Genomic DNA, 24,573 nt, shown 5'->3' on the forward strand with positions numbered 1-24,573 from the left:
TAACTTTTATTCAAGTTTATTACTCAACTAATAGAAAATGTACATCATGTTTGAATAGTCAAAACTTTTGTAGGTCAAGTAAAAATAATAATAATAAATAACGAAACTGTAAATAAAAAACAAAACTAATAATTACATTAGTCATTTACGGACTTCATTTTTGTCAGTCTTTGATGTCAATAGAAAATATTATTCAAATCACCATATTCTTGCTTTATTCAACTGGGAAAATCAGCTTCATTCGTTCTTCATAGAATTCAACATCAGCTCGCAAAAATGTACAAAACACAACCCGATCAACCTGCAAAGTAAATATAAGTAGTTAGTAACTAAAATGTACGAACCTGTAGATTCACACCCCTGTTATTTCAAGATAAGGGTAAAACTTTATATTTTCAACATGAGAGAGAGTATGTCACACCGAAGGTAAATGCGTAAACTGTGGCTCTTTCAGTGATCAAACCTGAGCCTTTTAGCTTTTAAATCACGCTCAAATAGGTAAACAATACAGAAGGAATGCATAAAAAGATTTCACAATCCAGGATGTTGCTGAAATTGATATTTGGAATAATATAGGGTAATCTGAAAGCAATGCAGGAATGATATAAGGGTATATGTTGAATACATGTTAGCCTGTGATGTGCTGAGTTCAGTATGTTAGTGCTAGTGGTGTTCCCATTACACTTGTTTTCATTTGTTTTTAATTTGGTGTAAACACTAGAGTGTGCGTCAAATCTCCAGCATATGACGATAGTCAATAGCAGCGCACTGCAGCGGTGCCATGTCGAAATTTCACACGGGAAAGAGACAGCGTGGTTGAGCGAAACGCCTCATCACATATAATAAAACTTAATTCGAGAAAAGAACATACGTGATTATGCCAGAGGGACTGCCAAGGACTCCTCGTCACTCCAACAACTGCCGTCATTCTCCTCATTGTCACTGACCGCACTACTTTCGCTCTGTGTCACTGTCCTTCAAATTTATTATTATAATTTGGTTCCAAATTTCGTCCTGACCCATCTCCCTTTCAAAATCGTTTTCCTGTAATTGTTGGGCATGTTTAACACAAGCGGCCCATTGTTCTTGCGTTACATTGTTAAGTTCTTCATTAACAAGTCTTTCAACATCCACAATTATGAATTTACTGTTTCTATTGGCAACCTGATGCTTTACTTGAGCCCACACAAGCTCAATTGCATTGTACTGACAATGGTACAGCGGCAGTCGTATTATCTGATGCCTCCTTTCATTAGGAAGTTGATCGAGATCATATATTTTGTCCCGCGTTGCTGTAACCATTGTTGAATGTCAGTTTTGCAAGTAGAGGTGTTCGGAATTTTTTAAACTATTACGGAATCATAACCTTCATTATCCATAATATTTATGCTTCCTTCTTCCAAGTAATTAATGAACCTGTTCAGAAATCAGTCTTTAAATGTATAAGCTGTCATTTCATTGTGATAATCTGATGTCAATTTTGATCGAAATACCCACTTAATCTCTGGTAAGAATTCTGTGGCACACGATGAAGGCGGCGACCTTTCCCTACGGATACCTTTAACCCACCATTTCTTGAGGAATCTTGCCAAATACATTTTAATGTGAGGTTTTGGTTTACCCAAAAAAAGATTGGTAAAAGGTTGGTCTCGGAAAAGTTTCGGAATGCAAAAGGAACGAAGGGAGAGCAAAAACGATACAATGCAAATACGTTTATAATAACATTGCTTCTACAGAGCGAACGGTATAAGCTACAATCACGCTTGTTTTTCGTACATACTCGCAAATTCATTATCTTTCCATCTGTTGAACTACTGACACTTGAAATAATGTATTTATATTCGAGCGCCAGGTACACGATTTAGTAGCGAGGTGAAACAGGTTCTGAACTAGGCAACGCCGCATATCTGTGATTCGCTGGTGCTACGAGGGTCACTATTTATATTTTGAGCCTTGGCAACACTGATTGAAGTTAGGTGCAATTTGACGTTTGCACGGTATTGTCTGGCATTATTGACCATAACATACTTCAAATGTTTTGTTAATAGATTCATTTGTGTTGTTTATGTTGCCTTGGAGATTGCGCGACAACAATAAAATGGAATTAACTCGTGAACATTTTCGTGCGATGATTTTTTACGATTTTCGACTAGGATTATCAAGACAAGAGTGCATCGATCAACTTACTTACACATTTGGCGATGAAGCCCCACCTTTGCCACTGTGAAATGCTGGTATAACGAATTTAATCGTGGCCACCATTCGCTCACCGACAAGATTCGCGAAGGTCGTCCAAAATCAGTTGTCGTTCAAGAAAACATTGATGCTGTGCAAAACCTAATACTGCAAGATCGTCATGTGACATACTGTGAGATTGAGGCAACCCATAGGCATTAGTTCCACCAACATATATAAAATATTACATGATCATTTAGCAGTGAGAAAGGTACGTTCTCGTTGGATCCCACACAATTTGACAAAAACTCAAAAAGACGCTCACGTCAATTGGTGCAAACAAATGCTCAATAAATAGAATCGTGGTGCTTCAAAAGACGTATATAATATTGTAACAGGTGACGAATCATGGATATATGCATATGAGCTGGAACGTAAACAGCAGTCGACTGTATGGTAGGGATGGCCAGATCCGGATCCTGGCGGATCTGAAATCCGGATCCGGTTGGTTCCGGATCCTAAAATTTTTCGGATCCGGATCCGGAATTTTCAGATATCCGGATCCAGAAGTTTCGGATCCGGATCCAGAATTTTCGGATCCGGATCCAGAACTTTTGGATCCGGATCCAAAACTTTCGGATCCGGATCCAGAACTTTCGGATCCGGATCCAAAACTTTCGGATCCGGATCCGGTACTTTCAGATCCGGATCCGGTACTTTTGGATCCTGATCCGGAATTTTCGGATCTGGATCCGTTTTGCCATCCCACATGCGCTTCTTTGGAAAGTAAGAATGTGCTTAGAACATATTGTTACCTGCTAATATACATATACCGTGCGTTCATTTCGATCTGCAGCCGAGAGATCGGGAGAAGCGTGGCGGGCGGCGCTCACGGAGATGCCGACATTTGCGGCCTGTAATGCCCGCTTATTTTTATGGACTAATGCAGACATTTATATAAATATTGCAAAACGAGCACTAACCTGTGTTATAACACGCAAAAGTTCTTCTGTAATTCATCATACAAATAAATACGCTTTAGAAACGATGTTAAGAGCCACAGATAATAAAACATTTTAATCATAGTTTTGACCAGTAACGTCCTTGACCAAGTTTATATCCTTGAAAAAGTTTTGTATCGATGGGGATCGTTTGGAGGTTTCGAATGTGCAACACTGTATCAAGATTACGCTGCAGACGAAACCGTCAAAAGTCAATGGTTTTCGTGAGCTTCCTTGCAATCCGAAATCTCCGAGCTCGAGTTTTTGTTCCTTCACGACTAGATTAAGACAGAGCTGTGAATATAGTGGCGAGCAGATGTATACCAAGAGCGTGTTAATTTCGTACTGTGCGCAAGAGTGTTATTCTTGGTTACTTGTCGTTACTTGTGTTATTGCAGTATGTGTGTGTGTTGTGTCAGTGAGACGATTGGAATGCCAGCTCAAGTTTCACTTTAGAACAAAGAATTTTTATGTATGACACTTACGTGAAAACAGACTCGTGTCGGGAAGTGTGTAGGCAATTTGTACATAAATTCCCAAGCGTTTCACCTCCACATAGAGATACGGTTAGACATCTTGTCCTTAAATTACGATAAACTGGATCGTTAAATTTTAAAACACCTAAGCAAAAACGAGTGATTCTAAAACTCGATGAAATTGGTGCAGCGTTAGAACGTTCTCCAAACAAACCACTACGCCGTGTTTCACAGGAGATGGGCGTGTCAAAATCATCAGCACATACAACCACTAAGGTACAAAAATTAAAACCGTACTCTTATAACAAAGGTTAGTGCTCGTTTTGCAATATTTATATAAATGGCTGCATATGTCCATAAAAATAAGCGGGCATTACAGGCCGCAAATGTCGGCATCTCCGTCAGCGCCGCCCGCCACGCTTCTCCCGATCTCTCGGCCGAAGATCAAAATGAACGCACGGTATATATAATATACATACACACATATATAGTGTGTGTGCGCGCGTGCGCGATTTGTAATTAATTAATACACTTACAAGGGAGGTCTAAGTCTCCCCCTCCGATTTCAATGAAACTTGCAGGGCCCAAATGAAGAAATACGTGTTTTCTTGTTTCGGCAAAAAAATTGTTCTAGGGGGCAACCACCTCTCAAATGTCAAGATGAGGACAAATTGAAGTGGGGATCTGACCCCTGTGTTCCCCTCCGATTTCCATGAAACTTGCAGGGCCCAAATGAAGAAATACGTGTTTTCTTGTTTCGGCAAAAAAATTGTTCTAGGGGGCAACCTCCTCTCAAATGTCAAGATGAGGACAAATTGAAGTGGGGATCTGACCCCTGTGTTCCCCTCCGATTTCCATGAAACTTGCAGGGCCCAAATGAAGAAATACGTATTTTCTTGTTTCGGCAAAAAATTGTTCTAGAGGGCAACCTCCTCTCAAATGTGTATAGAAGGGCCCAAAGGAAGAATTACGTGTTTTTTTGTTTCAGCTAAAAACTGTTTTAGGGGGCAAAATCCCCTCAAATGTCAAGATGAGGACAAATTGAAGTAAGGATCTGACCCCTGTGTCCCCCTCCGATTTTCATGAAACTTGGCAGGTGTATAGAGGGGCCCAAAGGAAGAAATACGTGTTTTTTTTTTGTTTCGGCTAAAAAACTGTTTTAGGGGGGCAAAACCCGCCTCAAATGTCACGATGAGGACAAATTGACGTTAGGATCATCTGACCCCTGTGTCCCCCTCCGATTCTCATGAAATTTGATAGGTGTATAGAGAGGCCGTATGCCCCTTGTTTCTTCCTATGCCATATTTACGTGGTTTCGGGGTCAGATCCCCACTTCAATTTCTCCTCATCTTGACATTTGAGGGGGGGGGGGATGAAAACACATAAATGTGAGACATTCCATTCCAGGATGAAACCTTTAACACATATAACAAGATAGAAATGTTATACAAAAATTATACAATTGTTCTACAGTTACAGTTCTACAAATTAAAATAAAAAGTTCTGGATCTGGATTTCGGATCCGCTAGGATCCGGATCTGGCCATCCCTACTATACACCTGCCACGTTTCATGGAAATCGGAGGGGAACACAGGGGTCAGATCCCCACTTCAATTTGTCCTCATCTTGACATTTGAGAGGAGGTTGCCCCCTAGAACAACTTTTTGCCGAAACAAAAAAACACGTATTTCTTCATTTGGGCCCGTTTATACACACACCTTCCAAGTTTCATGGAAATCGGAGGGGGACACAGGGGTCAGATCCCCACTTCAATTTGTTCTCATCTTGACAATTGAGTGGGTTTCGCCCTGTAAAACAGTTTTTTAGCTGAAACAAAAAAAAAACACGTATTTCTTCCTTTGGGCCCCACTATACACCTGCCAAGTTTCATGGAAATCGGAGGGGGACACATAAGTCAAATGCCCACTTAAATTTGTCCTCATATTGACATTTGCGGGGGAGGGTTGCCCCCTAAAACAGTTTTTAGCCGAAACAAAAAAGACACGCATTTCTTCATTTGGGCCCGTTTATACACACACCTGCCAAGTATCATGGAAATCGGAGGGGGACACAGGGGTCAGATCCTCACTTCAATTTGTCCTCATCTTGACATTTGAGGGGGTTTTGCCCCCTAAAACAGTTTTTTAGGTGAAACATAAAAACACGTATTTCTTCCATTGGGCCCCACTATACACCTGCCAAGTTTTATGGAAATCGGAGGGACACAGGGGTCAGATCCTTACTTCAATTTGTCCTCATCTTGACATTTGAGGGGGTTTTGCCCCCTAAAACAGTTTTTTAGCTGAAACAAAAAAACACGTATTTCTTCATTTGGGCCCGTTTATGCACACACCTGCCAAGTATCATGGAAATCGGAGGGGGAGACAGGGGTCAGATCCTAACTTCAATTTGTCCTCATCTTGAAATTTGAGGGGGTTTTGCCCCCTAAAACTGATTTTTAGCTGAAACAAAAAAACACGTATTTCTTCCATTGGGCCCCACTATACACCTGCCAAGTATCGTGGAAATCGGAGGGGGACACAGGGGTCAGATCCTCACTTTAATTTGTCTTCATCTTGACATTTGAGGGGGTTTTGCCCCCTAAAACCGTTTTTTAGCTGAAACAAAAAAAAAAACACGTAATTCTTCCTTTGGGCACCACTATACTGCCAAGTTTCATGGAAATCGGAGGGGGACACTTAGATAACCTCCCTTGTTAGTCTTACACTTTGTAATTATTTAACACTGCATATATTATAATGTTTTATTTTAATTTGTAGAACTGTAACTGTAGAACAATTGTATAATTTTTGTATAACATTTCTATCTTGTTATATGTGTTAAAGGTTTCATCCTGGAATGGAATGTCTCACATTTATGTGTGTTTTCATTTCCAATACATTCGAATGAATACATATTCGTTTCAATGGCATTTACAAAATCACCTCTGACATGTGTGCACGAGTGTGTTAGCCGATGCGTAGCAAAGTATTGTAGGAACAACACTTGAAAAAAATTCTTGTAGAACTAACGAAAAATTTCTTTGTAATCGAAGATCATAATACCCTTTAAGGTGTGGTAATATTATAATGGGATTGAGATACGAAACTCTCGGATCCGTATCCGGATTTTCGAATCCGGATCCAGATCCGAATCTTTCGGACCCGGATCCGGATCCAAAATTTTCGGATCCGGAACTCTCGGATCCGGATCCAGATCAGAAACTTTCGGATCCGGATCCAGATCCAAAACTTTCGGATCCGGATCCAGATCCGAAACTTTCAGACCCGGATCCGGATCCAGATCCGGAATTTTCGGATCCGGATCCAGATCCGTAACTTTTGGATCCGAACGGATCCGGATTTTTCGGATCCGGATCCGTTTGGCCATCCCTACTGTATGGGTGTTTCAAGATGAACCCAATCCAACAAAAGTTGTTCGCGCTCGAAGCACATCGAAACAAATGGTCGTCTGTTTTTTCGGGAAAACTGGTCATGTGGCAACTGTGCCTTTAGAGGAACGTAGAACGGTCAACTCTGAATGGTACACAACAATTTGTTTGCCAGAGGTCTTCGGTCAAATACGGAAAACAGACAAACGCCGTCGGATCATTCTTCATCAAGACAATGCCAGCTGTCACACATCTCGTCTAACAACCGACTTTATGAACAGTCAAAAAATCGAATTGATGGGTCATCCGCCGTACAGTCCTGATATGGCACCCAATGACTTCTTCTTGTTCCAGAATGTCAAGAACAAATTGCGTGGACAACGATTTTCGTCGGCGGAAGACGCCGTTGATGCATTCAAAAACCATATTATGGAGGTGTCTCAAGAAGATTGGAAAAACTGCTTTGACAAATGGTTCGAACGAATGAAAAAGTGTATTGACCATAAAGGAGAATACTTCGAAAAACAAAGCAGTTTTCAATACCAAATTCCTGTTTTTTCATTGTTAGGCTCAAAATATAAATAGTGACCCTCGTATTCAGCCATTCAAGGCCATATGCAGGAGATTTGACGTGCACTCTAGAGCAGCATGCATCCTTGGTTCGATACACTTCCATGACCATGGTGAGTATATTTTATTCACACACATCAGTACAAAACAGCATGACGATAAAAAAAAAGGACTAAAATTAGTCCCAAGCTTTTGAATCCTTCCTAGCATCATAATCAGGAAACTGGATGGTGCTGGGGGAAGAAAGCAGGTGCAGCAGCAGGAAATAGTAAAAACCCTGGGAATTTGTCTTTCTTTATCCTGGAAATCTTGTACTGTGTGTGGTGCATGAACAAAATAACGTTGCCAGTATCAGCTGCGAAATATTACTTTACTATCACATGAGTAAGTGTTCCAACTCATTTTCACCCAAAAGATTCACAGACTTTTCTGGGCTTTCCAGGAAACTTAAAAATAAATTTCCAAACCATTTTCTGGTGTTTTCAACTGCTATATTGCATTTGCTCTTCGTGAGAATGAAGTTTATTCAACGCTGTTCAAAATGCTAAAACATTTCTATGGAAAACATCTCCTACCAAGAAGCAGGCTCAAGAAAAAATGGAATCTATTTTCTTTCCAAATTTTGGTGGAATTAGGAGGGAGATATTCCCCAAATGTTTCATGTCAGTGGGAACAAATTAGGCAAGATCAGTTAGGAATTATTAGCAGAGTGCCAGACCATACTTTCTGAAGAAAAACTACAGGACATAGCTGAGGTGCTACGGAACCTAGTTCCTCGAAATCTATGCAGAGACTAGTTCAGCAGAAAAAACATGGATGCTACAAATGTACACAAGGTAGTCTGTAAAAAGCTCAGACTTACCCCTTATAATGTGGCAATAAATGATCAATTAAATGAACATTAAAAGTGAAACAGGTTCTAACAATATTTTGGACTATGTTTCCTACACTAATGAGTCACGGTTTAGTGAACTGACTTTCCAGGAACAACAAACTGCTATTACTGTTTTCACTAGTTCCTAGTGAAAGTTTTGATAACACTAAACACAAATTATAACATGAAAATTTCAGAAGACAAAACAAAGTCAAGAGCAATAAATGGTTGTTAAAAACTTCCCAGAGTGAAAATACAGATAAACAGTAAAATAACTGAACAGGTAACAGACTGTATATTTGGGAAGCCATATTTCACAGTTGAAACACGAAAGAGAAAATTTAATAAAATATAATAGATTAAACTGAATTTTGAAAAGAAATTTTCGAAAAAAATGAGAAAATAAATTTAAATTAGACATACAGCATAAAATAATTTTAAAACCAGCTCATCTATATAGTAGCGAATGTTGAACTCCTTGTCAACATGATAAAACTGGAATAAATTGTTCACAAATGTGATTCTTGCAGCCTTACAAGACAAAATTAGAAGTGAAGAAATCCAAAATAAATGGAAGGAAGAATGGTGGAAGAAATATGTCGCAGTGAAAACAACATGTTCTGAGAACAGCAGTTTGCTTTGAAAATTATTAAATTACATGCCAAAAAGGAAAAATAAATTTAGGAAGACCATATCGCTGATGGAATGATCAATTTTTGTAGTCGCGGAACAGGGTTTGGTTACTCAGACGTGGAAGAGGAAGAAGAAGATTGATCAGGGTGGCATGATAAAATTCAAGTATAATTCCCGGTTTTCAAGGCGAATTTTACAAAAAATCAAAGGTTACAAGCTCATGTTCTCTATATTTCAACCTTACATATTACCACCTCTCAACACACACACACAAAAATATAGTAACAATTTAAAGGGTCTGTGTGATTCAAATCTATCCAAAAATTCTAATTCAATTCAATTAAATTCTATATTTAAAACATTTAATTTGAGGTCCGTAGTTTACATTTGCCATTTCACATACCCAGACTCCTAATCTGCGAAAAATTGTTAATTGTGTAAGAATTTCAAACTCAAATATACCTAATCATCTTCAAGATATCTTGCAATAATCTTCCATCTGTCAGATAGATTGTTCTACAAAGGACACAAAGTAAATGGATTGAGAGAATTTTGTTTTATTTTTCGCACAGCATTCTTTTCCTTCCTCAATATAAATTAAAACTAAACCGTCAAAAACTCCCCTCAGGCCTCATTTATGAATATGTATAAATTCAATAGGATTTGAATTAATAAAAGTTGCAATTTTTCACGTCTACGGAGAAAAATGCAAGCAGAATTCATGCATAATTCCCAGTGAGTAGCCACCCTGTTGATTGATTGAGTTGGTGTTTTAAGTCCACTTTAGGCACATTAGGCTAATCGGGTCTGGAACTACAGTTGAAAGTGGAATCCGAACCACTATGAGCCTCCACCAGGTATCGAACATGGGACTCCTTGATGAAAAGCTGACAATGCAACCACTGTTCCATCTGGAAGGCAAGGAGGAGGAAGAAGAAAATGCATGAGAACACATTTAGATGTTGGCAGACAGCATCTCCAACAATTACTGTAGAGGTAAATACTTCTTGATGTAACAAACCTTTGAGGGTCCAGGACCTGCCAAGTAGCTTCTCACTAGGTAACAGTCAAGTGTCCCTTTGTTGCTGTTTTCTGGTTTTCATGCCAGGGTCAACTACTATTGATTTCCAGTAGCTCCCCAATTGTCTTCACAATTCTGGCTAAACACAAACATTTTGGAGACCTACTGGGATCAAACCTGGGACTGCTTGCACCAAAGGTGAGAGAACGACCAGCTGATCGTAATGTGTAATAGAAAGGATATGATGCGAAACCAGGGGATTTTTTTATGGGGCTGAGCAGATACCACTTTCGATACTACCACCAACACTGATACTTTCAGATTCCTTAAGAGACAGTACTTGAGAGTAAATCTAAAATTATTCACAATAATTATAAATGTTAGAATACAGGGTTATTCAAAATAATTGTCGGGGTTTCAATAATTTTTTTTCTGAGCAGGTCAGGAAACACATGGCATATATAACCATGACAATTGATGGAAGCACACTCATAGTTTTCTTTCATAATAGACAGTGTCCCGTAGTTGCACATTTGGCCGCTAGGATGCAGGTTGAACAAGATGGCAGGCCACAGCTCTGATAATATTTTTTATGCTCGAGACTCATCATAGTTGTTGTTGTCCAACAACCATTCACCAGTGATAAGCACAGTTTTAGGAGACAGGGTGCAGTGTTTGCATAATGGAAAAACAGAAGCACAAGTGAATTATGTTAGAGTGGCTTTCCAACAGAGTCCTAGAACATCAGAGAGAACTAGGCAAACAAAATTCACTTTGCCTATGCTGTTTCAAGCTTTAACACCTGAGGATCACAAATGAAAGAAGACTCAGAGAAGTGTGTTAGTAACTGAGTGACTTTGATCGAATTCTAGGGCAGAAATTTCCTTCTCAGAGCAGTGACATGCCATTTTGTTAAATCTCTCTCTTAACGGTCAAATGAATAATTACAGGAGACTGCCTGTAAAGAAAGAAAACATTTGAGAGCATCTCCATCAATTTGTGCCATTATAAATGCCAGGTTTCCTGACCTGCCAAAATATTGAAACCCTGACAATCATTTTGAATAACCCTGTATAAGTGTTACAATAAACAAAACTTTTGCCCATAAGTATGACTGGGTCAAATGCTTTTCCAATATCATGTAACAGTAATATTCACAGCATATTTCCTAAGCAACTGTTCATTTCAGTTTGTTTATGAACATACAAACTCATGGTATACATGAATCACAACAAAATGTATTTTATATTAGGCAAGATGTATTTTTTAAAAATCAACTTGAGGTTTTTAAGTATTTGCGCAGATATGTATAAATAAAAAAATATTCGAGCTTTATCATAAAGAGTTCAAGTTATATTTGTTTTTGTGAGAAGATACAGGTTCTCATAGCAAACTGAAATGTTGGCATCCAGTCAAGTACAGTTAGTAGTAGTAGTACTAGAACATGAAATTTAACAACAAAATCTTCTCCTTCAGTCAGTCACAATGATGCAAAAATTAACCCTTCTCCTTCAGTCAGTCACAATGATGCAAAAATTAACCAAAGTGAGAAGACAAATTTCAAGATTTAGGACTATTATATATCTACAATACTAAAAATTTTCCTATTTACTTTGGTTCATTGTAAGGAACAGTGTGACTCATCAAAGGAAAATTTTGGGGTAAAATTTCCACAAAGTCTCCCCATTTTCACTCCTAGTCTCCAAATAATACAGATGGGCACTCAGGAAATCAGATAATCTGATATCCAGATTTGGTAATCTTTAAGGCAAATACTACAGTTTAACTTACTGTGTCTGGATTCTTCTCCAGGTATTCCCTCACTGTCCTCAATGCCACATTTGCAGCTGCGTCTTGTGGATAGCCTACAATAATATAAATATGTTAAAATGTTTTGCAAAGGGGTATTTTGAATACATTCCCAGTAACTACAAAAGGGCAAAGTATGCAATGCCCAGATTGTAGAAATCCACAAACACAATTGGTGTATCAGTGCCACCAAAATATGTATTTTTGGCAACAATAAAATCACAGGAAATACATAATTATCACAAGAGTTTGCTTTTAAGAGCATTCTCACAAGATTTCTTACCACAAAAGTCTATTATTTGTTGCAAAATTTTATAAATTCTATACTACAAACTAGGGATGGGCCGACAGGAAATTTTGGCCGATACCGATAAAGTAACGATATCAAATTGACCGATACCGATAACCGATCCGATATAAAATTAGAAATGGTCTTTGAAGAACCTGAAAGGTTCATTGACCTCCTTAATAAATGTGTATTTCAAGGTGACTGCAGTGAAAAAGAAATTTACTTTTTTAGAAATAAGGGCATGGAGATTATCCATAAAAATTACAACAAAACGGCTGAATTTTGCACTAAATTATCAGATATTTATCGATATATCGGACGGTAAAATAATCGGTAATTTTACCGATACACCAATATGCCTATATCGGCCGATACCGATAGAGTACCGATTAATCGGTCCCATCCCTACTAAAAACACAACTTCTTATGTTGTTCCTAAATAAACAATGCAATTTACTATTCTCACAATGAAGAATATTTGTAGAACAGAGATGATGCATATAGTACCATGCCACGAAGGCACATTTAGGGGATTGATTTAAGGCTGGGTGAACCCCAGAGCCACTTTATGCTGAAATAAGGCTGCAAAAATTCCAACCTTAGATCCGCCAACCCAGGTCTCCTACATGGGAATCAGATGCCCTACTGACTAGTCCACCCTGGCTTTTCATATAATAATAATAATAATAATAATAATAAACACCAAGGAATAGCACTTACCATATATTCCTGTAGATATGCATGGGAAAGCCTGCAAATAGAAAACACAGTTAATTTACTCATTTATATTAATGTTCTGAGTATTCATCTTTTAAAGCACATACTAGAAAATTTTGAATAAGTATTTATTAGGGATGGGCAGATATGAAATTTTGGCCGATACCGAAAGAGTACCGATATAAAATTTACCGATACCGATATTCTACCAATCAGATATAAAATTAGAAATGGTCCTTGAAGAACCTGAATAGTTCATTGACCCCCTTAATAAATATTGTTTCCAGGTGACTGCAGTGCAAAAGAAATTGCATATTTAGACATTTACTTTTTTAGAAAGTTGGGCATGGAGATTATCCATAAAAATTATAACAAAATGGCTGCATTTTGCACTAAATTATCAGATATTTATCGATATATCAGATCGGTAAAATTACCGATTATTTTACCGATAAACTGATACACCGATATGCCTATATCGGCCGATACCAATAGAGTACCGATTAATACTATTTATCTTAATTTCCAACACGTCTGAATCAAATATTCATTTGGATTGTATATCTGCTTAGAATAGTGTTATTTCAAAAAAAGAACTATTTTGTGTTCCAGATTTGAACCCATTATTTGTACATTCTAAGCACCCCAAAATTAATTTAACACATTTCCGGTAATTTGATTTTGCTTTCACACATTACCACATTTCAAAGCTGAATTTCTATGGTGTGAATAATTTCTTCACTATATGTGACCATACCCATTGTTAACTTTGTCAATACTATACTTTAGGCTACAGATATAATTATAGTTTGAGAATTGTACTGTCCATAATGATGTGCTGATCAAATGAACATCACAGGCTTGTGTGTTTTATAATGAAAATCTAATAAGTGTGACACCATTTTCTTGTTCCATGCATCATAACAGGGGGGAAAAAGGATGATGATAATTAGAGGCATGCAAATTTTGTTCTTGACAAAAACACAAAATATGAAACAACATGCTGTAATGTTCATTTTTCATGTTTCTGAAAGGTGTGAGGTGCATTTTCCTACCCTGGTTTGACACGAAATAATGCAAAATGCACTGCAAAATGCGAAATATACCCTTAAACACGAAATTTACAGTTTATATACCGATGCGACACTTTCTGAAGTATGAAGTATCCTTAGAGTTATGCAATTCACAGAAAATTGATTAATTCTGCTGTAAATATTTGAGAAGCAAAAATGGGCCCCTTTACACAGGAATAAACTTAATACTCTGGTAACTACATAAATGTGCTATTAGAAAGGATAAGATTATTTTGTGTAGAAAGTTCAGTTTTTATATCAAATTTAGGATTATATTCACAATTTTAAAACCAAAATGTCATTTTATATAGCACTTTTGATGTGATTATTCACCGCTATAACACGGAAATTTTATTTTACTTACCACTTTTGAACCCGAAATTGACTGTTTTTGTACCGAAATTTTGCTTTTTTATTTACCAAAAACATGTGCCTCTAATGATAATTTGAATTTCGTTTTAAGTCAACTTTTATGTACAGACAGGCTAATTGGGACTGAACTTACAGTTTGACGTGGGATACGAACCTCCACCAGGTATCAAACTCAGGACCCATTGATTACGAAGATAATTTAGAATATAACCTAGCAAAAAGTCGTTCAACCAGGCATCAAACTCAAGTCCTTGGTGATGATCAGGCACCTTGCATACTTTCCAGGATATTTTGTCTGCATAAGTGTTGTGTCGCATTTTTTCAAGTTATGTGTATTCTGGAAAAGTATCAACTAGCTATTCACAATGAGATAAAGCTAATTTTTAATGGTCCTTCAGAAAATATACTTAAAAATCATGTATTCCAGTTGCAGTTATTAAACTTTACTCGGATTTTGGTCAATTTTTCAACCATGCAGCTTATTACAAAATTCCTGTTTTTTTATTATCTTGATACTTTTCTGTTAGGTCGAAAACACTTACAGTGGGTTAAATGAAGCTTTGGCATGTCACATGGATGCACCCCCCCCCCCCCTCCATAGTTAAGTGTGGAAGCTGGCGCGAATTTTAAATTCGTACACTTACTTGACAAAAAAATGTATAACTCGTCGACTATTTGACCAATCTACTTCGGGTAACTTTTGTTTTGCAGCTAAAACATTAGGGCATGCAACCGTGCAGAAATCAAAATGTCAAAGCCAATAAGAGGGGTTGGGTGGGCCGTGGCCCCCAACTTTCAATCAAAAAATCATAAAAATGGGGAGTTTGCCCCCTCTTCCCCTGCTATTCTGAGAAGGGGATGCAAACTTTAGCCTTATTTTCAAAGCATGGTTCTTTCTCAACCGAATGAAAGTCATTTCATGTTCCTGGGTGCATTACATTATCGAATATGTGAAACAAACTCCCCATTTTTATGATTTTTTTTCATTGAAAGTTGGGGACTGCGGCCCACCCAACCCCTCTTATTGGCTTTGGAATTTTGATTTCTGCATGGTGTAATGAATTTGCGATGTTCTTCAAACATCAACAATTCATTACACCGTTTTGTGACGCATCTCTTTAATTGGACGTAGTTCTAAGTTTTGCCACTAGATTTGAACGTATGAATTCAGTTAGAACTCAAATCGACTTGGCCTAGATTCAGTGACTGGGAATGTTGTGCAAAGCAGATCGGAGTTCTGCTGCTACCTACGTGCTACAACTGACAACTGCAATGCATCGTGACTACGAATTAGGACACCATTTGCATTTTTAGCAGCCTGCAAGTCCATTAAAATACAATAGTTGCAATACGTAGTCCCATCCAAGACTGATATCATGTTGTGCAGAAAATACAGCGACGTAATGAACAGGGATGTTAAAAATACTTAGTGTTTTAAAAACTTTGTGAACACTGCAGCGAGTGAATTTTGACTTACTGAGTGAAGTCATGTACCCGTCTTTGAGTTCATATTTCTATTAATGATTTGAGCAATCTCGAACTGTTTAAATTGAACGTTAAACTTGCACGAAATTTTACGTAGCTTCGTTCCCATGAACTGCAAAATAGTTCTTAGTGTCAAGTCATTTAATACGTGGAAGTTATGTCTTTTATGTTGACATTACATACTGTTGAAAGTCAAACAAAAGCTCATTTAAAACTGTTCTGAATACAAAGTAACGCAAATGCTCAAATTGTGCTTTAATCAAACCTTGCGATACTTCGCGGAAAAATCAAATTTTTGCGTTAGGCAAATTATCCTTGTACTGAAATACTAATCAATTACTCCCTGTGCTTTTAGTAGCATTAATGAGTACGTAGTAGTAAGGGTGCTGATGAGAAAAATCAAAGTAATTATAGGAATCTCAAGCCGTGCTTAGTTTTTGAAGTGGATAATAATAATAATATTAATATTCTAGTCTACTTGCCTGGAAAACAGTTTGAAGCTTTATTGTACATTCTGATTGTCTGCGGCCGTTGTAAATAAATTGAGCCCGCTAGACCAAAGCGTTAGTTTTTGCGAAAAGTTAACTAAAAATGGAGTACGAAAATATTAAATATTATTATTTGTAAAAATCTGAAAAATGAGTCTATAGACTTCTTGACATTAGGTGTGTCAAAAACCTTGTTAAGAATATTGTATGTTTAATTGAACACGTGAATAAAAATGTGCATGTTGTTATTTGAAAAACTAGACCGTTCTTGAAAACTAAAAATGAAAACTCCTGCATCGATCAAGTAGTTGGTGCTGGGCTTAGCTTGCATGTTTAGTTGTAATATTCTAATGGTATTTGGTCTAGGAATTAATTCATGCGGTTGTTACACACACATTGAAGTTGTAGTTCAAACACAAAATACATAAATACCTTAAGAAAAATATTGTCCATCGCGAGCCACCACTTTCGCCCATCTGTCAGGCAAGTTACGGATTCCGTGGCGAAAGAAGTCCTCATCCTTTGAAGCGATCCAGTCAGAGACCCATTTTTCGATAACTTCTGAAGAAGTGAACCGCTGTCCAATCAAATTGTTATTCATGCAATCGAACAAGTAGTAGTCAGAAGGAGCAATGTCTGGCGAATACGGCAGGTGGGGTAAAACTTCCCATCTGACATTTTCTAAATAGGTTTTGACCGGTTTTGCGACATGTGGGCGAGCGTTATCATGTTGAAAAATAAGTTTATCATGTCTGTTCTCCCATTCTGGTAGTTTCCTGGCCAGAGCTTGCTTCAAACGCATTAATTGTCGTCGATAACATTCTCCATTAATAGTTTCACCCGTTGCAGCAGCTCATAGTACGAGGGTCACTATATTTTGAGCCTAACAATGTAAAAACAGGAATTTGGCATTGAAAACTGCTTTATTGTTTTTCGAAGTATTCTCCTTTATGGTCAATACACTTTTGCATTCGTTCGAACCATTTGTCAAAGCAGTTTTTCCAATCTTCTTGAGACACCTCCATAATATGGTTTTTGAACGCATCAACGGCGTATTCCGCCGACGAAAATCGTTGTCCACGCAATTTATTCTTGACATTCGGGAACAAGAAGTAGTCATTGGGTGCCAAATCAGGACTGTACGGTGGATGACCCATCAATTCGATTTTTTGACTGTTCATAAAGTCGGTTGTTAGACGAGATGTGTGACAGCTGGCATTGTCTTGATGAAGAATGATCCGACGGCGTTTGTTTGTTTTCCGTATTTGACCGAAGACCTCTGGCAAACAAATTGTTGTGTACCATTCAGAGTTGACCGTTCTACGTTCCTCTAAAGGCACAGTTGCCACATGACCAGGCGACCATTTGTTTCGATGTGCTTCGAGCGCAAACAACTTTTGTTGGATTGGGTTCATCTTGAAACACCCATACAGTCGACTGCTGTTTACGTTCTGGCTCATATGCATATATCCATGATTTGTCACCTGTTACAATCTTATATACGTCTTTTGAAGCACCACGATTGTATTTATTGAGCATTTGTTTGCACCAATTGACGTGAGCGTCTTTTTGAGTTTTTGTCAAACCAGCGTTTCACAGTGTCAAAGGATGGGGCTTCATCGCCAAATGTGGAAGTAAGTTGATCGATGCACTCTTGTCTTGATAATCCACGTTGAAAATCGTAAAAAATCATCGCACGAAAATGTTCATGAGTTAATTCCATTTTATTGTTGTCGCGCGATCTCCAAGCCAACATAAACAACACAAATGAAGCTATTGACAAAACATTTGAAGTATGCTATGGTCAATAATGCCAGACGATTCCGTGCAAACGTCAAATCGCGCCTAACTTCAATCAGTGTTGCCAAGGCTCAAAATATAAATAGTGACCCTCGTACACCACACCTTTTGTATCCCACCATATGCACAGCATAACCTTTGCACAGTGAATATCTCGTTTCGGTTGTGATGGACCTGGTTCACCTGGCTTCACCCAGGCCTTTTTTCGTTTCGGGTTCTCGTAATGGATCCACTCCTCATCGCCAGTAACAATGCGATGCAAAAACCCCTTTCTTTTCTGTCTTTGAAGCAGCAATTCGCAAATGGTTTTTCGTCTTTCAACATCTCTGTCTTTCAATTCATGTGGAATCCAATGTGACATCTTTTGAATCATTCCCATGGCTTTGAGGCGTTTGGAAACTGTTGTTTGATCAACGCCTAATGCTTCTGCAAGTTCTTCCTGCGTTTGACACGAATCCTGATCGAGCAATGCTCTCAATTCTACGTCTTCAAATTTTTTATGCTGTCCAGGTCGCTCTTGGTCTTCCAGGCCGAAATCACCACTTCTAAATCGTGCAAACCACTTCTGACACGTTCGCTCAGCTAGCGCATGGTCACCATACACTTCCACCAAAATACGATGACTTTCGGTAGCACTTTTCTGCATGTTAAAGTAATGAAGCAGAACACCCCGCAAAAACACTTTATCTGGCACGAACTGCGCCATGTTCAGTTGACTACAAAATGCTGTTGTTGACACGTCAATCAACTGCCCTATACTAGGAACGACGCGTGCTGACAGGAGTTTTCAACGCATGTGTGGATACAGGGAACTGTGGGACGATACGCTCGTTACGCCATCTCTTGTCCAGGTGCACGAATTAATTCCTAGACCAAATATTTAAGCTTGAGCATAAAAAGTAACGTACGCACCACGACAGTTAAATTAACTCCAGTGTTGCATGCGGCCCTTGCGTCCCTCTATGCTTGTATGATTACGAACATACTTTGCAGTGAATACATTTTGTCCAGTATACACCACGTTGTGGTTTAAGAAAGGAAAAACTTTAATAACCCTTGCATACATCCTTATTGAGAACAGTACCGAAATTATATGATGAGAGTACACTTGTGATTTTTGAGTTTTCTTTACGAAAAAGAGGGAACCTTTCTGCTCCTCCCACCCGTTTCGAGCTGGCATATTCTTTAACAATTGACTCTGTACAAGTTTCATTGAGTTAAAAGGAAGGAAACCTAATTGTTTGTGACTGCCTGGTTTGGTTGTGAACCGCTTTGATCATCTTGTCCCAATTAGCAAGTTTCCTCCAATTATTCTCTGGGTTTTGGTTCACTAACTCATGCAGGTGTCACAACGGTTGCATGCCCTGATGTTTTAACTGCAAAAGAAAAGTTACCCGAAGTAGATTGGTCAAATAGTCTACGAGTTATAACATTTTTTGTCAAATAAGTGTACGAATTTAAAATTCGCACCAAAAGGCCTCGGCGAAACCGGGGTTCCTTTCTAACGACCCCTCAGCAGAGTAAAGGTTAAACAGAAAATCAAACTTACAATGCTTCTTAAGTTGTTCTTCACTAGGAGATCAAGAGAATTCCTGTAACAGGATTCCAAAAGAGGTGGTTTCTTTCCCTGAGGTCCTACCGTATGAATCACATCTGAAAAACATGATGTTTGAAACAAATTATGTCCCTATGTAATATTTCATTTTCTGTTGTCAGAGAAATTATTTTTAAAAATGTGCTTACAACAACAGGAAAAGTTAGAATTCATTATTTTAACAAGTATTTATCATGCAATGTGCACAGACATTGCTACAATAGGTGTCATGTGTGTAACATACAATATATATATATATATTTAATCAACTTGAAACATAGTGGTACAGAGCCAGTTATTACCAGGCAAACTTAACAGGAAGAAAGAATAATTTGTAACTGTTTTATTATGCAGATCTATCAGAAGAGGATCTTTGCTTTCATCTTTTTTTATTACTACGAGGGGCATTTACAAATGACTGGGGCTGGTATTCGAACATCGAAATTTAAATATTAAAATTTACTTATCTTGCAAATTTCACTGAAAAATAAATGAAAAAGGCTCGAAATTGGATCAAAACAACTCCAACAATTAAAGAAAAGGTGTCATTATTGACGAAAAATGGCGAGGAAGATTGTAATGATTAAGGAACGTATTTTAAGGTGAAGCAGCTTTCCAAAAATATAGGTTTTCATACTGATTGTTTGAGATATGTATCTTAGGACATGAACTCAAGTAAGATGAACACACTTTTTTTGCACCTTTTCGTGAGATTAGCAAATTTATTCCCTTTCTACCCCTCTTTGATGCTTCAGCATCTTTTCCCTTCCTTGTACAAAAAATGGACAGAAAAATAAGTGAGCCTAACTGTTCTTGAGCAGTTACATAAAATCCTATAGTCTCATTTTGTAGAACAGAATGAGAGAGAGCTATAAAACGGTATAATATAAATTATATATGGATAATATTACTAATTATGTTATTTGCTAGTGTTGAATAATGAATGTTAATGTAACTGACCCGAATAAAGGTATATTATCAGCACCTTTCTGAGAACCTTTTTTTCAATTTCCCAGACATAATTTTGCACCTTAAAATCCATTCCCTAGTAATGATGACAAAAAATGAAAGAATAAAAACATCCATCCCTTACATAGGATCTCTGGAAATGAAGTAAAAACTACAGTACAAAGGTTGGTTCCCCAATGATTACAAGAAAAGAATCGCATTACATTGCACTTTACTTACATTTTGCAGGAAGGTTATAAGCTGCAGTTATTTTGGCCTCCCCTGTTTCACAACCACCCAGCGTCTTGCATTCTTCTTTAAGATATTGGCCGGCTGCTTTGTGAATACAACCATCCACTAGCAAAGAAATAAACAACGTCCAAAGTTTAGCATTAGTGAAAAAAATGCATGTAATGAAGACAAACTACAATGATTAAGGACTTACCCAACTTTATAATGGTCCTTACACTCTGTATAATGTTCTATCCCTTCTGACAATAAAGTATGCTTTTGTTTTTCTTTCCTCTACAAACTTAGTTCAAATGCTAATACCAGGAGGCTGTTTTCTCTTTAGTAACTTCACCCTGTCTGAAATGAACTTCCCACCAGGCATTGTAACACCAGACATACTCACTCTACCTCTCTCTCTTTTCATAAGTGATTATGATCATATGATCAATAGGGAGTACAACAACATATTTATGGTGAATAAAAGATGAAGATTTCGGTGCAAAAACTGGGCACATTTCAGGATAAAAAAATGGTACATAAAATGGAATGGTTAATATGTTCCTCAATTTGATTTATTACACGAAATAATTATTTCATTTCTAACACTATATTTATGTAGTTTCCAGAGTATGAAGTTTATTCATGTGTGAAGGAGTCCATTTCTATAGTGGAACCACAAGGAAAGAAACCTGCGCAGACCCCATCGCGCTGGCGGGTGGGGGAAAAAGACAGGAGGAAGAAGCCTTCAGTGTCGCCAACGTCAGTGTTGCCAGACCTATTGATTTCTCGGTAGGATTCCATAATAAACTATTGCTATGGCACCTCCGACGGCCAGCTCAAAAACACGTTTCCTGCTCATCTTTACTTGAACATGGAGGGGAGATGTGGAGTGGAACTCCACTCAGCCCTTAAAAGTGCTGTTTGAACTGTGAAATTATGTCAAACGCTACTCAATTGTGCTAGGACATTATTTTATTACTTTTACTACATTACTATTTTTAGATGGCTGTATTTTATCCCACCCTAAACTCTATTTCTATTTTAGTTATTTTACGTCGCTTTTGTGCCTCTACGAGTAAGTACGACAATATGGATGAATGAAAAACTGATGAAATGGATGAAGTGACACAAACACAGTGAAACGTCCTTGCCTTACTAGGTAGAAACACTGACTTCGTAGCATGGGCAAATTATGTTATACATGTATGTGTTTGTGGGTGTGTGTGTGTATTTCTAGGAGATGGGGAGGATGGGTGGCACCCTAGCATAAGCGTTGCTATCTTGAATTATTGAGGAAGACATGCTGTCTAATTCACCAAATATATTTCACATACGTAATGCATTTTTTCATTATGGTGCAGGACGCGTGCCCACCCCTATCGATAGCTGCACACAAACACCATCAGAAGGAAAATTGATTTGTTATTGTTAGCATTCGACTTGAAAGATTGTGGAAAATCGCTGACAACGAAAGGCGGCACGTTAGCTTCATCTGTGAACACAACTTTCTACCATTTCCTGTCATAAAAATTCCTCGCGATAATAGAGGCATCCCAACCCCTTGTGTCGATGCTGAGAAAGGGCAAATGTGAGGGTGTTTTCCACGGACCCTCTAACCGGAAAATGCGGAAGAGATGAAAGATGTTGGTCGGTTCCTTCGGGCGGTTTACTTTCTTTTGTTTGAAACATATCCACTCCTGAAATGGAGATCTTCGGTATATTTTCGCCAAACACAGGATGCTGGGTTTAGCACCATTGTTACAAAAGTATCTGTGACGTTTACACCGTAAACAATGCGTGCCACTCCCCCTTGCCCACCCCTCAGTGCGCACAACTATGCCGCCCTCCCCCCCCTAAGAACGTCGTTCATCCTCTTCTATTAGATCATCGGATTTTGTAGCAGAACTTCTGGTTTCCAAGGAACAATCTCCCGAATTTTTCAAATCTGACCTGGCAACACTGCCCCGAACACCGATAACGGCAGGGAAGTTGCGCGAACGCTTTGGACGGAAGGTTTTTTTCCTTGTGGTCGAGCTATACTAACATATTTACAGCAGAATTAATTAATTTTCCATTTCACGTAACTCACAGGATAATTCAGATTCTAGAAAGGGTTGTGTTGGTAAAACTATACAAATATTTCATGCTTTATAGAGTGTATTTCACATTTTGCAGTTCATTTCGTGATAAAACAAGTACCTCACACCTTTTAAAAACATGAACAATGAACATTACAGCGTGATATTACACATTTTGTGTTTCCAGCAAAAACTAAATTTGTATGTTTAAGCACTTAAAGTGAAGGAAATGCCCCAAGTAGTAATAAAAAAATAATTAACAAGGCAATCTTTATAGATATAATTGAATATACTTGTATATGTGTGTGAGCATGTCTTTTATTGTCTGAATAACTAAATACTGGATAACCTTGATACAACAGATAAATAACCTATTAAAAATTAATAAAATATAATATATAATGCAATAGCCTTTTGTATCCAGAGTTGGCCAACATTACAGTTAACCTGTATGTAACTTTAATGACTTGAAACATCGTACATCTTTGTTAACAACCAAATAGAGTACCTACCACCTCCTCCTCCCATTAAAGTTTTATTTGCGGCATTCACGATCGCATCTATCTCCAACCTTGTGATGTCTCCTTCTGGCCACAGAGCAACCTTCCTATTTAAAGCATGGTTTATCTCGTAAGTCCTTCCTTCCAACACTTCATGTGCATACTCTTGTCTCACTGAAAGTATAATACAACGTACCGTCAAAATGAGTTGCAAAAATATCAATGCACCATATCGAAATTTAATGTTTAATTGTGATACTGATTACATACTAAGCAAAACCTAAAGTTGTTAAAATAATGAACCGAAGTGGCTACTTAACAATACAAGACAATTTTCTTACATAGACAGTACATATTTAAATTTAGCTACAGAGGTTTACATTTGGGACAAGCAAAGGTTAGTTCATGGTTCACATTTTGAAATATGGTCCAGACTTCAATTTAAACTGTAAGTCCAGTTCCAATTAGCCTATCTGTGCATAAAGTGGAATTAAAAACAAAATCTGATGCTTTGAAATATTGTTCAAAAAATCTCAATGAATGTCCCGATGAACGTTCTTCAACACTGAATTTTATTGGCTTGGTTTTAGCTTCTTTTAGAAAAGCTATAAAAAAGTCATGTGGCATAATTATTTTTCTTTACAGGAAACACAGCATTAATGTGTCATTTATTTCCAAACTGTTCCTAGTTTATGTACATTATGTATTTATGTATATTACCTAATGCATAAATGTTATTTATTTCCAAACTGTTCCTAGTTTATGTACATTATGTATTTATGTATATTACCTAATGCATAAATGTTAAACATTACATGTCTTCTACACAGCTCATACTTATACCCTAGTATTCCAAAGATTCTCTTCATTATACAGTCACGGACACTTCTGGGTTGTAATGATTCTATTGACTTTCAATGGAATTGTTACAAACAAGTGTCCGCAACTGTACCATAATATTGGCAGTTGTATGGAATGGTACAGAAAAAAAATATCAGTTTAAAAACACATTTTTTTCAAAAGAATCAACAAAGCATACTAAATGGCA

At 37.7% G+C, this 24,573-nt stretch overlaps 1 protein-coding gene across 3 annotated transcripts in view; it reads right to left on the reverse strand.

Moving 5' to 3' along the window:
- The window catches only part of LOC145978510 (macro domain-containing protein CT2219-like), a 30,448-nt gene continuing 5,875 nt past the window's right edge, over window positions 1-24,573 (reverse strand). For all 3 annotated transcript variants that reach the window (XM_083111139.1, XM_083111138.1, XM_083111137.1), the window contains exons 4-9: window positions 23,538-23,699; window positions 20,957-21,073; window positions 19,724-19,827; window positions 12,960-12,990; window positions 11,933-12,006; window positions 1-301 (exon numbers count right to left, since the gene is read on the reverse strand). In XM_083111139.1, the coding sequence (XP_082967265.1) occupies window positions 215-301; window positions 11,933-12,006; window positions 12,960-12,990; window positions 19,724-19,827; window positions 20,957-21,073; window positions 23,538-23,699 (575 nt within the window). In that variant the 3' untranslated portion in view covers window positions 1-214. The remainder of the gene's footprint in view (window positions 302-11,932; window positions 12,007-12,959; window positions 12,991-19,723; window positions 19,828-20,956; window positions 21,074-23,537; window positions 23,700-24,573) is intronic.

Source organism: Lepisma saccharinum, chromosome 25 (assembly GCF_977018435.1).
Source record: "Lepisma saccharinum chromosome 25, izLepSacc3.1, whole genome shotgun sequence".
Taxonomy (NCBI): Eukaryota; Metazoa; Arthropoda; class Insecta; order Zygentoma; family Lepismatidae; genus Lepisma; species Lepisma saccharinum.